The sequence below is a fragment of the Kogia breviceps genome, chromosome 9 (assembly GCF_026419965.1).
Source record: "Kogia breviceps isolate mKogBre1 chromosome 9, mKogBre1 haplotype 1, whole genome shotgun sequence".
NCBI lineage: Eukaryota > Metazoa > Chordata > Mammalia > Artiodactyla > Physeteridae > Kogia > Kogia breviceps.
In genome coordinates this window covers 78,550,108-78,566,288 of record NC_081318.1, presented here as the reverse complement: position 1 = coordinate 78,566,288, position 16,181 = coordinate 78,550,108, and the positions used below count along the sequence as shown (strand labels likewise).

General features: G+C 35.9%; 1 protein-coding gene and 1 long non-coding RNA gene across 4 annotated transcripts in view; one reads left to right on the top strand and one right to left on the bottom strand.

Moving 5' to 3' along the window:
- Positions 1 to 16,181, bottom strand: part of SEMA3D (semaphorin 3D) — a 214,227-nt gene that overhangs the window by 66,640 nt on the left and 131,406 nt on the right. For all 3 annotated transcript variants that reach the window (XM_059073860.2, XM_059073858.2, XM_059073859.2), the window contains 3 exons: positions 14,086 to 14,205; positions 9,315 to 9,408; positions 6,714 to 6,842 (listed from right to left, as the gene is read on the bottom strand). In XM_059073860.2, the coding sequence (XP_058929843.1) occupies positions 6,714 to 6,842; positions 9,315 to 9,408; positions 14,086 to 14,205 (343 nt within the window). The remainder of the gene's footprint in view (positions 1 to 6,713; positions 6,843 to 9,314; positions 9,409 to 14,085; positions 14,206 to 16,181) is intronic.
- The window catches only part of LOC136794864 (uncharacterized), a 177,790-nt gene that overhangs the window by 156,256 nt on the left and 5,353 nt on the right, over positions 1 to 16,181 (top strand). The window lies entirely within an intron of this gene.

Genomic DNA, 16,181 nt, shown 5'->3' with positions numbered 1-16,181 from the left:
AGTACTCCAAGAGAAACTTCAAATAAAAACTGCCTCCACATGTTAGAAATGAAAATTTGAAACAAAAGTTCTCATCTACTCCAGGAAAGAAAACAAAAACATATGCATCTGAGGCATCATTGTTTGTTTTCATTTTCCAAATGGTCATACTTCTTAGTTTTATCCCCAAAGTCTCAAAGAAGCTCAACTGTGTTTGAGTAACCGCTCTGACGTGTATCTGTATTCCCATTTCCTGCTATGTTCTATGATTAAGCTGATAAAGAAAAGTGTGGAATCTAATTCTTCGTCTAAAACTGCCATCGGACTTCATCTTTACAATTTTTCTCTCTCCTGGTGAGGTATTTAATAGGTGGGTTAATTTCTCAAAGAAGAAATCAAGGTTCATACTTGTATGTCTTTTGGCACTGGATTAGACAAAGTCCCACAGAAACTCTGACAAGGATCCTAGGACTGGTAACTGAAGAGATTAGCTGATCTCACTGGTTAAATCCAGGCAGGGCAAAGAACAAAATAGGGCATACACACAAGCATCAAAGATTTTAAACTGCCCAAGCCGTTCAGTGATGAAAGCGATTCATGTAGAATCATATTTTTTAAAAGGTTAATTATTTAAAACCTGCATCTTAAGAGTTAAATACTCAGTTGCAAATTTAATTTAATTTTTGTATTCCACTTAACCTAAACATAATATCTGTTTACATTTACAAGAGTTTAGTTTATTACAGACATGTAAAAGTAGGGTTTTTAACTAAAAATCAAAGTACAGAAAGCAAAATTGAACAGAAAAAAATTCTCAAACTGCCTAACCAGAAATAAATAATACAATGATGGAATAATATGTATAGGAGAAATTAATTAGACATTGACCCCATTATTTGAAATATCAAGTATCTGTCAGTTGTTTCAACCTAGCAATAACTGTACAAAACCTGGGAGTGAGCTTCACATCTACATGCTACAGTAAAGAAAATTTACATTTGTTGCCTTATGTGACTGTGGATTGCACTGTGATATGTGGCATGTATTATACTGTGTGATTATGCTATTGTACATAATTAATAAAAAGAACACTTCAGACCAGTGCTGTCCAATAGAAATTTCTGTGAAGATGGAAATGTTTTATATCTGTGCTGACCAATAAGGTAGCCTCTTGACCATGTGGCTATTGAGCACTTGAAATATAATTAGTGTGACTAAGAAACCAAATTTTAAGTTTATTTAATTTTACTTAATTTAAATTTAAATAGCCACATGTGGCTAGTGTCTACCATATCGGACAGTGCAGCTTTAGAGCAAGTAGCCTGCATCAGCTACTGTGCTGTGTCAGGTCCAGTTTAAGGAAGAAACAGAGCCTTTACCCCCATAATTGCCACTAAAATGGCAGTCAAGCTTCCAGATGCAGGAGACATGATCTGATACTCTTGTCAGAAGTTTGGTATTGTAATGGAAGGGCGGGTCTGGCAGTTAGGAGACCTGAACATGTCCCTTCTTCATACTGAGTCTCAATTTGTGGAATGTAAGGTTGAATAAGATAATGTCTAATATTCCCCAAATCACCACAGTTCCTTTAGCAATCACTGCTTTTTGTCTCCCCACATTCCTGACACTAGCCAGATGACCTATTTGACCTCTATCTTTGGACCCTAGGCCGACTATATCTGGAAAATGGCCACTTCTCAGAATGGAGAACAGAAATGCTCCCCCCAAAAGCCAATCTTTTCCCTTAGCATGTTGGGTACTTCCTCATAACAATCTCATGTAGCTTCTATTATTTCTCCCTTGCTTTGCCCTAGTTTCCATGGACCAAGAAGCGCCTGACTGACTGGGTCTCCTGAAGCATCATGCTGTTCTGATTCTGGCCAGCCCATCCCTCAGCAAATGTTTGCAATAATGACTACAGCTGACTGTCTAGGTCTTCCACATTGATTGCCTAACCACACTTTCTCTGTCTGCCACAGTCCCCATATCCAGACCCACATCCTCAGTTTGCTGTTGCCCAAAATGGCATCATGATGTGGAACCTATTTGTAGTGAGGCTGCAAGAGCAGAGGATGGGTAATCACAATAAGAGAATTTAGGTTTAGGGACTGTATCATACAATGAGAAGAATAAAGTGTGTAGACTAGAGAGACATACCTGAGTTTCAATCTCACTTCCAATAACTGTTTAACCACGGACTATTTATCTGACTTCTAATCTATCCCCAACTATTAAGTGGAAATAGTAATTCTCTCAAAATTATACCGCTAAATAAGATAATACTTTAAAAGTGCCTAATACAGTGACTAGGAAGGATGCTATATAAAATAAATTTGAAGCAAAAGAGACAAGACATAGGGAAATGAGTTAACAAACAATAAAATAGTAGCAATAAACCAGAGACAAGGTGATGGAGACCTAAAGAAAGATGGTGGCCATGGAAAGAACAAGGTCAACAGATATTCTGAAGGAAATAAAGGCTCTTTGTGACAGATTAGATAAAAGGAGATAAAGGAGAGGAAGAAATTAAAGATAACTTCAAGGTAACTGAGTGGATGAAGTTAAGAAAGTTAAGATCGATAAAAATCAGGAAACAGGTATTGAAGGGCAGGTTAGAAAGGGGAAACAAGATAATTTTGAGTTAGACTCACAGGATTTTAGATTTTAGATCCAATTAGTCTTTTATATATCTATATTTATATATCTATTTGAAGAAACTAAAGCAGAAGATCACTAAACTTGTAAAAATCTCAGAGCACTTTAGCAGTACAATCAAGGCCAAGGCTTAGATATCTTTACTCCCATATTAAGCAACTAGTTCCTTTTGTTTAATCTGAGATGAAAATGTAAGACATAGAAATAAACATTTTTAAGGTCACTTAGTTACAGGAAAAGGTTGGAAATACAGTTTTAGGAAACAAGAACACAGAAAACAGAACACAGAAAACTATTAGAATGGATGAGCTCACAGAATTATGAAATGGAGAGAGAGAGAGAGAGAAGGAAAAGGTGGTCAATACTTAAAAATGCTAAGTAGATGCTAAGAGAATCAGAGCATCCATCCGGAGCTTTAGTCCCACCGTGCTACCTCTCTCACCTTCAGGAATAACGATAATGATGGTGATGATAATATTGACACTGAATTGCTTTTACAATTGCCTTCCATCAGACTTCCCTATAAGATTTAATTCTTGTAACACCCTGGGAACAGATACTATTATTATGTCAAGTTTTTAGACAAAGAATTTAAATGCACAGAAGGGTTTGACCAAGGTCACAACTAAGTGAGAGTCAGGATTTAAACTTAGGTAATTAAGTTCCACAAAAAAGAGCTATAATTTTTGTCTAAATTGGGACACTTCAGAGAGTTAAAGAACAGCAAAGGTAAACTGGAAATGTCCAGGGCACACCAGGTTATATGGTCCCTCTGGTTATTAACCACTAAGCAATCTGCGTTAAATGTCCTACAACCATAAACAGTAGGTCTCCTAATTCTTAATCATTTGCCTGCATTCAATCCACTGAGACTTCTACTGTGTATCCTGCCTCCTTCCTTCAGTTTCTTCCTTTCTACTGACTTCTTTCATTGCAAAGTTTTCCCAGTACCCAAAATATTCTCTTGAATTTTTCCTCATATCCTTGGATTCTTCTATTCCCAAACAGATATCTTCTATTTCAATTATTTGTTGCTGTATATTCTCATGTCCACCTCCACTGCCACTACCTTTGTTTCTGTCCCACCCTCATTTTCCTATTTTTGGTGCAATGGCCCCTTCTCTCTCTGTCCTCCTCCTCCTTTAGTTTTGCCTTCCTGCTATTATCAGTTACCTCTATAAACAACAAAGATCTGATTTTCTGGTTAAAATTAGAGAATTGGTGAAGGGGGTCCAAAAGGTACAAATTTCAAGTTACAAAATAAATAAGTCCTGGGGATGTAATGTACATCATGGTGACTATCATTAATAATGGTGTATTGAATATTTGAAAGTTGCTAAGAGAGTAGATCTTAAAAGTTCTCATCACAAGAAAAAAATTCTATGACTATATGTGGTGATGGAAGTTAACTAGACTTATTGTGGTGATCATTTTGCAATATATACAAGTATCAAATCATGTTGTACACCTGAAACTAATATAATGTTATATGTCAATTATCCCTTACCAAAAAAAGACACAAAAAAAAGAATTAAATACATTAACAGATGAATGGCTAAATAAGATGTGGTAAATATATACAATGGAATATTAGCCATAAAAAAGAATGAAATGATGTCATTTGCAGCAAGGTGGATGGACCTAGAGATTATCATACTAAGCGAAGTAAGTCAGAAAGAGAAAGACAAATACCATATGATATCACTTATATGTGGAATCTAAAATATGACGCAAATGAACATATCCATGAAACAGAAATAGACTCCAAGACATAGAGAACAGACCCCTGGTTGCCAAGACGGAGGAGGGATGGGGGAGGAAAGGACTGGGAGTTTGGGATCAGCAGATGCAAACCAATATATATAGGATGGATAAATGACAAGGTCCTACTGTATAGCACAGGGAACTACATTCGATATCCTGTGATAAAGTGTAATGGAAAAGAATATGAAAAAGTATATATATATATATATATAAAATAACTGAGTCACTTTGCTATACAGCAGAAATTAACACAACACTGTAAATCAATTATACTTCAATAAAATAAAAATAAAGAATTAAATAATAGACAACTTCACAGTAGTTTCAGGAAAATATTTACAGCTTTCTGGCTCCATCACCCACTCTCCTCCTATGCTCCAGGCATTTATCATCCATGAGGTCAGTGACCCTCCTCTATAATCTCAGCCGGCCCAGTGAACAGAAGAGCATTCAGTATGTCACAGGCCCTTAAAAGTTGTTTATTAAGAGAATGCTAAACCAACGCAAAGGTTTCTTGCTTTGTAATTCTCTTCACACAGCACTAAGAACAGCATGTTAGGCAAATAATAGTTGAATAAATATTTCCCACATTTACTGTTTTAGCAATACTGTTGACTTCTTTTGGACATGTCACAGGTAAGGAAAAAATAGACTAATCTCTTAAGAGTGGCAAGATGATGATATTTGCCATCCCAAGACTGGGAAATGCAATCTATACTTCATTTTAAAGCCATAATATCGGGACTTCCCTGGTGGCACAGTGGCTAAAAATCTGCCTGCCAATGCAGGGGACACAGGTTCAAGCACTGGTCCAGGAAGATCCCACATGCTGCGGAGCAACTAAGCCCGTGCGCCACAACTACTGACCCTGCACTCTAGAGCCCGTGAGCCACAACTACTGCAGTTCGTGCACCTAGAGCCCATGCTTCGCGACAAGAGAAGCCACCACAGTGAGAAGCCCGCGCACCACGACGAAGAGTAGCACCCGCTCACCACAATGAGAGGACGCCCGCGCGCAACAACGAAGACCCAATGCAGCCAAAATAAATGAATAAATAATAAATTAATTAATAAAAAAGAGTGAACATTATTCAAAACAGCAAACTCTTTAAAAAAATAAATCAATAAAATAAAGCCATAATATCTTGTTACCTAAACAGATAACTAAGCTTTTCTACTGGTAAAATCTATGGAGTCACTCTCAAACCAAGTAATTCCCTCGAAACCTTCACAATATTCACAAGATCGGCCTGCCTTGCACAAGTGTTAAGAAATGAACAGTAATCACTTAGTTGGGGATATTCTAAATTTGTTTACTCTGTTAATAGTGTTCTCTTTTGGTCAATAGAGATCGAATTGTTGTGTAAACAAATGGATCTGGAGGTTTTGACTAAAGAAATGTTTTAAAAGTGTTTTTCCCCTTTGTTTATGTTGTCACTGCTTGAATGATACTGAGAGATACAGAGATAGATAGCCCCTAGGAAATCTCTACCCAGGCCTCCTCCACTAAAACCCAGTATTTATGGTGGGAATGAGAAATGCTGTGTGCCATGTGGTGAAATAAAGTCCTGTGTTAATCAGAAAACTTTAGAAAATCATGATAAAACCTGACCTGTTGTAAGGCAGTGGGGCAAAAGAAAAAAAAAAAAAAAGCCTTTCACTATTCCTTCCATTAAATAAATTCATTTAGGAAGTCGTTTTTGTTGTTGTTGAAAACTCGGAATACTGTATGACTGCTAAACACAAAAGTAATCAGACAAGCTCATGTGAATATCAATATGCTTAAAATTTTGGAGGGACATGTTTTAACCAAAATAGAAATTATTTTTTAAATAAAATAAGTTAGCATTACAATAACCCCTTTCTATTATGCTAACAGACAGTATTTGGCTTAGTCATTAAAAATCAGATTGCACGAGAAAGATTGCCAACTTGAATCCCAGCTCTGCAACTGACAAGTTGTAAGACCTTGACCAAATTACTCCACTTCTCTCTATCTCAGTTTATTCATCTTTAAAAAGTACATAATAATAATAACACATCTCTCATATTACATCATTGTGAATATTTTAAAAAATCAAGCAGAGCATGGAACAATGTCAAGGGCAATAGCACACACGCACAATAAATGTCAACTATTATTATTATATACACAGTAGGTTCTGGAGATTTGTCTAAGGCACTGAGGAAATATTTCAAATGTATTTTATATGTTGAGCTAAATCACTTCCAAAACACATCTCAATGAATAATCATGAGTTTCTTATCTACCCAAAAGCAAAGGCAAAACAATCAAAAGTGTGAAAATCACTAACCATTGAGCCAGTGGTGCTCCGAAATATCAGTTCTGATGTAATGGTGGTCATGAGTAGGCCCAAGGGACCGAGTGAATGCAGTATCCTTGCCAAGGAAATCAGAAGCTGTTCCAGAGTAGAGGTACTCATCTGCAAGGGAGAAACGAATACACAGGACTTCTAAGAGTTTACCAGCAGACACTACTGACAGTAGACTAATTTCACAGCATGAAACCAATGATGTTTATTGCTTAGTATCAGAAATATATTGTTTCAGAAATTTCCCCTTCAGATTTTGAAAAATCTGCTTAGTTGAAGAAAAGATAACTCAGTGAACTTTGGTAAGCTGATGCTAACTATTTGAATATAAAAAAGGCCAATGTCTTTTGAATTAATAATTGCACATGCATTTAGCTTCTGTTATGAATAAGCTCCTCTTCTTTCCTTTCTCCCCACAAATAATTCAAGAACATATCATAATTAGGAATCTCTCTTTGTAATAACACACAAAAAAATATTTAGAAAGTAAACGCCATAATGAGGAATGAATTGTGTAATTAGTATTTACTTAACCGACACAACCTCAGTGACCACAACTTTTCTTTGCCTAACCTCTGCTGAAAGGGAGCTTTCAGCACTGAAGTCATACTTTGTAATTATAACATGTTGCATTCCTTGTAGCTAATCATGTCTCTAATAGTTCTGATAAACAGGCATTTCTGAAAAAGGAAAGATGTTGCCATTACTGCATACCAAACTTCTCTGTCCTGTTATTTATGTAAAGTGAATATCCGTGTTTACCAGAGACAGAAGGAGAGAGAGAGAAGAGGAGAGGAGAAAGGGTGTGAGAGAGGTAGAAAGAGTTGGAGAAGGGGAAGGAGGGTGGAAAGAAGTGAGGAAGAAGGGAAAGGGGAGGAGTGGAAGAGGAGGGAGAGGAGAGGAAGAAAGGATAGAAGAGAGGGGAGTGGGAGGAGGGGGGAGAAAAGGATGGGGGTTGGAAAAGAGGGGAACTGCAGTCCATATTCCCTAATGCTGGTTAGCATGTAGTGGGAGAGCGGGGTGAGGCAGGAAGAATACAGTCCTGTAGGTAGCACGCATTACCCCTTTGAGAGCTAAGCCTCTGTTTCAAGAAATCTTTATATTCAACTACTTGGGGTTACACTTAACAGACTAAAATTTTAAAAATAGCTAATCTCTAAAGAGCATTTATATTTTGTAAATGCCTAAATAGAAGAACAACTACAGACACTGTTTTATCACTAAAATTCAATTTTCCTCAGAAACATATCTTGAAAATTCTGCCTTTGCGTAAGTGGTTCAGATACTTTCAAAATCCTCTGATGGCATCCACTGAAATAAGACTTTTCCTGAACTATTTGAGACAACCAACCTAAATACTCATTACAATAGCTGACTTCCAAAAGGGGGAAAAACACACACATACATATAAAAGAGAGAAATCCAGTTATGTAAAGTAAATGTAGACATGGTACTGATTCCACCTTTTAAATATATATAGTGGAAAGCAGTATTTCATTGTAGGGCAAGTTTTAAAAAGTAGAAGAATAACAATAACAACATCAATAAAGACATTATGAAAAAAGGTTTGGTAAGAGTAAAGGAAACACACCATCAATTTGAAACATAAAATTACAAATATTCAAACATTTTGCCAGAAAAAAATGGTGCATTTCAAAATAAAAGTTGAATCTGTATATCCAGCCTTTAAAACTGTCTTCTTTGTATTTAAATTACTCGGGTTCCTACCAGGGGTCACCAACACCTACAATCTATTGTTTTTTTTTTATTAAGGGTGTGTCAACCCCACTTGACAGATCAGAATCACAAATCATCAATCTCATTTTCCGAGGATAATGACTGAACATTAGTCACATAATTTTCAAAAAAACACACACACTTTCACTTCAAAGGAAGAGCACTAGTTCTCACTAAGTGAAAATTAAAATGTCATGGTGCGTCACTCTGATAGTCTATTCAAACATCTGATGGACAAGTTAAATAAAAAGAGACTGAAGTCATGAACCAAACCAAGACAAAAGGGGTCCTTATAATGGTTGAAATTCAGAGGTCATGCCGACATTCCTCAGAAAAGACTTCAGACCACACAGTACTGCCTTCTTTAAACAGGACGGTCCTCCCATAAGAGAATTTAAGATGTACACAAAGCAAGAGAAGACTGAATGTGCTAGCAAAAATTTCACATTGCCATTAATATAATCAGGTTATGGTGAAACTGAGGTGAGAGGTGTTATACCATTCTTTTATCTGTAAAAAAAACTGTATTCTACAGTTTTATTTGTTTTATTAATTTATCCACTTACATCTTATTATTAATCCCCCCACTCAAATCTTCAACATATTTTGTAACATATTATGTTCAAGGAATTGCTAAATTTAACTGCCATAGTGAACCAAATGAGACATAGCTAAATATAAGAAAATCTGGGACAGCTACATGTAGAATTATAGCACAATTGCGTGTGTGTCATTTGAATTAAAAAGAATTCAACCTGAAGTTCATTTAAAATGTAACTGTGCTGACGTTAAGGATTACTGGAGCCTCAACACCTAAAAGCTAGAACTATCCATCACTGATCTTACCTGTCATTACTGAAGCAAAAGGCTGCTGAGGATCAAAAGGACATTTCAGTCTGCCAGACTCCAAATGATGTGTGTCTAGTTTGAACATAACTTCCTGTTATGAGAAATATTAACACAAGTGAGATTTTAAAAAAATATCCGAATCAGCAAGAATGTAGGAGATAAGAACGAAATTCTAATTCATTAATTCAACAAAATATGAGCATATAGCATGCACATCATGCTGTGCTTCTTAACTCTTCCACAAATATTATTTCTGGCAAGACTCAATTCCCATGTTTTGGTCTCCATTTGCCCAGAGTAGTGATGATAATAATGAATGAATTTTTCAGCCGGAAGTAGCAATATCCTCATCGATTCATTTAGCCTGGACCACTATCATAATCGAAATCACCATCAAGCACTCCTATTTCTTAAGCCTAATAACTAATTTACTGAGCCTAATAAGCCAAGTTCCTCCTCTAAGGAATAAATTTACTGTAATAATTATACTTTCATAACTATTATGGTCTATCTACCTAAGCATCTACAACTATACCAAATTACTTAAGCTTCATGATATTTTGTAATTTTAGTGACTTAAAAGCGTTGTAAGGCAGGCAGTTCATTTTCAGAGCTGTTGATACATGTGGGCAAAAAAAATCCTGTTGTAGTATTTTCACTATTACGAAAACACTATGCACATTAAAGCCACATAGTTATTTTGGCTGAAACATCTATTTTTATAATAGTGGCCACAGACAGAATGGCATTGGCAGACTTTTAACATTCAGGGAGAAAAAACATCTTAAGTTGAACTTTCCAAGAAAAATATGAATGTATAATGAATATGGCCCCATGAGCTTGAGTGTTTCATAACAATGACAACACTACCATCCAACAAAAGACTGATGACTCAGGCTGCAAATGCACTAGAGAAATTCAGCATTTCAGATATTCTCTCTAGATGGCATATCTGCAAAGTTATATCAGAGCACACATGCAATTAAAAGGGATCATTCAGTGCCACTTATCTAGAAAGCAAGTAAAGAAGCAAAAGGGATAGAGGAAATTGGATTATTTGGATTATTATTATTGGATGATGTGTCATTTCAGATCTTTTTCTTATTAACAGGACCAACAGTAATTACCACCTTATTAAAAAATAGTAATACCAATTTAAATAGCATGATTAACATTTGCCATTTTATAGTTTTAAGTAACTGCACTTTAATACTAAGAGTAATGGTACTTAACAGTTAATACATACTAACCATGGGCCAGGAACTTCATGTACATTGTCTCATTGAATCTTCACCACTAACCTAAAGATGTAGCTACTTTAATTCCAGCTTTACAAGAGGAATATTGAGCATAAAAGGGGGTAAGTATCTTGTTCAGCATCACATAGTGAATAAGAGGCAAAGCAGTAGCTTGAACTCAGGGCTGTCTCCAAAGTTCATGTTCTTAACTAATCTTGTCTCAGGATTTCAAACTCATGGATTTAAAAATGTGTTGAAATTAATTTATATACTCACCATGACCATGTAACATGATCAAGCCCAAGTATGTTTAGTTAGAACAGTTCAGCTAATGACAAGTTGTGATAGTGGCGCCTAGGCATGAAAAAAGTCCAGTGAGAACACATTTAGGGCATGTTTCCCAACTGTGGATGGGGCTAGAGATACGTCAGGAAAAAACACCTACAGATCACAGCTCTTAAGAATGTTTAAATATTAAGGGCACATTATTCTCCACAGGTCAAACAGAACTGTTGACTCTAAAGCCTATAATGGGATGTTGTAAAGGGAAAAAGTAAACTGAATCCTGGTATGCCAGGAGATTATAGTGAAAAGCTACAAAAGAAAAACCCAGAAAACATCTGGGAGAATGTCATAGTTGATACAAAGTCCTAGATAAACCCTTATAATTGTACAGACTTCTGTTGTCAAAACGCAGCATTTCATTAAACTCTCAAGATAAGCCCATAGAATTGGTATTTGCGGAGGCTAAGGACAAGGTCTCCCTTATAATCTCCTGGAGAAAGGAGACAGCAGGAAAGCAAGTTTCCTTGAGCCAGAGTCAAGAATACCAAGAGGAAAATGATGTAAAAAAATAATGGCTGATTAAATGGACTTCCTGAGATAAACTGAATGACATGACACTTTAACTTTTGAGATAACTTCAATTTTATAAGATTTTCCTCATTAAATTCCTTAAGCCTAATTAATTGTGCAAAAAAGTACCTGTCTAAACTGCACACAGAGAAATGCTGTTGAAGTAAATACATAAGAAGAATAGGAAATGTTTAACTATCACATTAGGAAAAATTATTATTATTACTATGATTATTTAAATATGAGATTTGCAGCAGAAGGGAGATTCCAGAGGAAAGAACATACTTCCAATCTAATTATTAAACAACTATCAGGCACCCCCAGTATTGCAGAGTAGATACATAGGTAGATAGATAAATAGATAGATAGATAGATAGAGACTGCAGACACTATTTTGAAATAAAGTTTACATACATACTTTTGAAATACTTGCCTCTGCCTTTCTGCATTCTTGTTGCCTAATACGGCTGCGAATTAAGTGACCGGAATAGAGCAAGGGCTATACCAGAGCCTATGCACAATCATTTTCTCATTTATTCTTAAAGTAACTCTGAGTTACTATTATTATTGTCATCATTTTGCTGAATAAACAGAAGCTTAGAAAGTTTATGCAGAAGACCGTGGAGCCATGGTAAACGATCCGGACCATAATTCAAACTCTGGCTCCCCATGTTTAGCTCTTAGCTGTGGTCAACAGCCCTGACTTCTATCCTGAAATCCGGATCCAAGTGCCCACTTGGTATGACCTACGGAACATTTCTCAAATGCAGAATGTACAAAACTAACTCACCATTCTCCCCACAAATCTGTTACTCTTCTCATCTCAATAAATAACACTCCTCTCCAACTCACTGCCAAAGATAGAAATCTGGGATTCATTTTAGCTTGTTTCCTCTTTCTTCCAGTTGCCCCAGGCACACAACAGTGGTCCCCAGGAAGAGGGCTTCGCACACTTCTCTCCTCCATCCCTGTTATCTGTTGCTCCGCTCCCCCCAACCCCCAGCCACCTGAGAAGCAATCTTATCTATTTGAAGACGGAAGTGCCTTCCCTCTGAATGGACAGTGAATCCTGGGACTAATAATTCATTTTAGAAGATCTTCAAGCAGGGCTGCCGTACAATTACCTGTACTCCTGACTAGTGGAAAACTCACAAGGCTCAATATCCCTGTTCACTCATAATTCTCTAATTCACAGAACTTGTAAATTTGACTGCCCGGGGGCTTTTTGACAGTCTCACGCTAAGTAATTAGCTCCTTCTAAATTCCCTTTCAGCACTTGTGACTTTTAGGAGTTAATGAACACTATTTGCATCCCTCAGCAGGTTGTGAGTTTGGCCTTTAGCCCCAGGCCTCAAAACACATCCAAGATGTGGGGCTATCTCATGTAATTGCAGCCTATGCTATAAGCCACTGTTATATATTACCCTTCATCAAAGCTAGGCAAGAGAACATTACACCAGCAACAAAGTATGACGGATTCAAGTTGCCAAGTCTCCTAGTGGTTCAGAGATTTAACTATCAGTATTGCTTTACTTTCAAACCATTGAGTCTGGGCTGGTTAGACAAGTTGGTTAGAGAGAAAAATTTATCCAGCCACAGTTGTGGGTTTGATCTCTGCTTGAATCAGTTAAATCAGTGTAAAGAAACCTGTACCATGAGCCCAGACTTTACTTTCAAACACGCAGCCAATTACCCTGCAAATATGTGTGGTTATTCACAAGAAGTATATACATAAACATAAGGATGACAGTGTAACCCATCAACCCACACAAAGGAATGATTTGGAGTACATATTCTAAAGCTCAGTTGGGCATGCTTGCTCTAGCGATAGACTGCTTTGGTTCAATTCCTTGCTAGACCATTTATTAGTTGGGTGACTTAGGCAGGTTATTTCATTCTACTGAGACTCAGTTTTTACTAACTTGCAAACTGCAAGTTTTTAAGGTACCAACTTCATTAAGAGTGTTGTGAAATTACAAAAACAATCCATGTAATGTGCCTGGCACAGTCCATGACACAGAGAAAGTACTCTAACGTGTTAGTTGTTGATTAAATTATTGTAATCTGCATGTTTCTCATTTATTGAAATGCTCATTGATTGCTGGAATACATTACTCCTAATTAATACATCCCACATTTCCACTATGTCACTTTGGTCTGGCAGAAATAATAAGTCCAGTGTGATAACAACTATCCATACAATTTTAAGAAAATCATTAAAATTATCTGTATTTAGTGTCTACTATTGTAAACATAAGTAACAGGTCAAATTTGTTGGATGGGAAAAATTAAATTATTTATAAGATATCATTCCGTTGCAAGGTCTTATGGGAAATAAAGTTTTACCAACAGCAACATACTAAATAAATTTAGTTATAAAGGAAACTCAAGAGAAAATAAAGCTGTACATAGAGCCTAGAAAACAAAGCACTTTCAACATGATATACCATTTATTTTAATCATATCACTAAAAAATCTTTTAATAGAAGAAATTTTTATTAGGTGGATAAAGTGTACAATCAAAATTGCAATCCATAAAGTGGCTTGGAATATAAGTTCTTATTCAGTTCATACAGAATACGATTCAATCTTTATATTCAAGTCTAACTATTTTATGTCATAGGCATTAACAAATTATTATAATAAATTGTTTTTGTGCTATTTCATTATATTACCTCCTTGTAGATTCCAAGATCAATATATCCACATATTGGATGAAATGCTCCAGTTCCACACACATAAACATGAGTTTTGTTATAGGGTTGAAGTACCCGGATGAAATTTGCACATTCTGTCTATTGGGCATAAAAAAATAAAAGCATTAGCATACAATTCAGGTATTTGAAAGATTATCATTCATACCACCTGTTTCCCAAGTAGATTAATTATCAAAAATAAGAACTAAAATTAAAAAGACTTATGAGAAATGTTTAACACTTGACTTAGCAAAGGAGGCAAAACAAATTAGAAACCATGGCTTTAATGAGTGACTGAAGCTTTTTGAATGTTTAAGGTTTTGAACTAATCACAGTGCTAGAATGCACATCTCTATAGTGGGACTCAATGGGGACTAGAGAATGAACATAATGTGAATGAGGTATCCATACTTTATTTCAAGGATTTCCTACAGAACCAAACCCATCATGCTCTGATGCTCCCACATTGTCTATCCCATATAGAACCTACTGTGTGCAACTTCAACTGTCTCAGCTACACTAAACAAAACACTCAACACAGATGTGTCTTCCTATATATTATCCCATTCTTATTTTCCAGAATTGCCTAGCACTTTATTTCCATTTATTTTCAATGTTACAGAGCCTTTAAGACTTAGCTGAATTCCTGCTTATTTCAAGAATCTCTTCTGTTTTCTCCATAAATATTTTTTTACACCAAGTCAAAATTTTAAGAGACATATTTCTGCCTCTTTTGCAAATGCTTACGCCTAAAAATGTTTCTTTCCAATGTATATCTTTATAACTTAATTATTTTCTATCCCCCAATTACTTGTAAATAGTGACTCAATTTTTCAGAGGAGTCATTCTTGTTATTATATATTATTTTCAATTCATCTCCTGTAAGTCATCCCTTATCTTTACATAATTACTGGCAACAATTTATTAACCATGGCTTCATGATTCCTGGACCCAAAGACTCCTGAGAAAACACTGGGCAGTAATCTACTTTTATTCTAGATCAACTCGACCCAGGAGGTGGGCAAGTGTTTACTAAGGTGGTTGGAAATCTATGAAACGACTGAGATTCAGAGAAAAAGTCCATTTTCTCTCTGCCTGAGTGGCCACAGGTCCTTCACCTGTCAGGTCACTGTTGTTGTTAGGGTCCTTAGGAGGAGAATATTAAAAAATAAAAATAAAAAAGATAATGACCTAACTGGTAGGATGATTTTTAAAATTAAGTAAAATTTTTTAAAGGCAGACAACAACTTAGCTGATAGGATTATGATTGTTATGTGGATTAAATTAAAGAATATAACATTTAATAATTGTTTATCACTTAACCTGATTTTGATCTATACAAAATAATCAATATCCCAGTGGCTGTTCTGATTTTAGAATGAATAGTTATGTCTCCGTATCTGTGGTACAGAGTTCCTAGTACCTAGTTCTTCCTCTGTCCAGCTAGCCTGGCAATCTTATGTCTCAAGAATTTGTAGATCCCAGTGAATAAAATCTGCACATTCTACTAGAGAAAAATGTTTTAAAGAACTAACTTATTGAGTTTTCTGCTCTCTGCTTCCTTATAAACAAAGCAGTTGCTTAAGACTATATGAAAGGACAGTTCCAATCCCTCAGTTAACCACACAAGGTAAGGATGTTTCTTTATCAGGTAGGAAGAGTCGGCACTTTCTAACAGCAGAAGGGCCACAGCGTATGTTTACACAGGTTGTATGCTGTGAAAAACTAAAAGTCATATCTGAGCAAGTGCAAATCACACTGCAGACATCTTTGTTACCTTGAATATTTTCATATGTTTACTATATGTTCTCATATAATTATTATATGTAGCCTCCTAAGAAAGGAAAATTTTATATTCATTAAGACAATTTTCCGTCAAATAATCTTGCTTAACAAAATCATATTATGTGTTTTCCACCCTTCCATCAAGGTGTTGATGAAGAGAATTTATTTTCTATTGACACAAAGGCACCATAGAGAACTAGCTTCATGTTCTTTTACATCATGCTAGACAATCGCAAATGAAAACCTAATTCAGAGAGTAAATATGCCCTACTAATGGTTTTGAACAAATG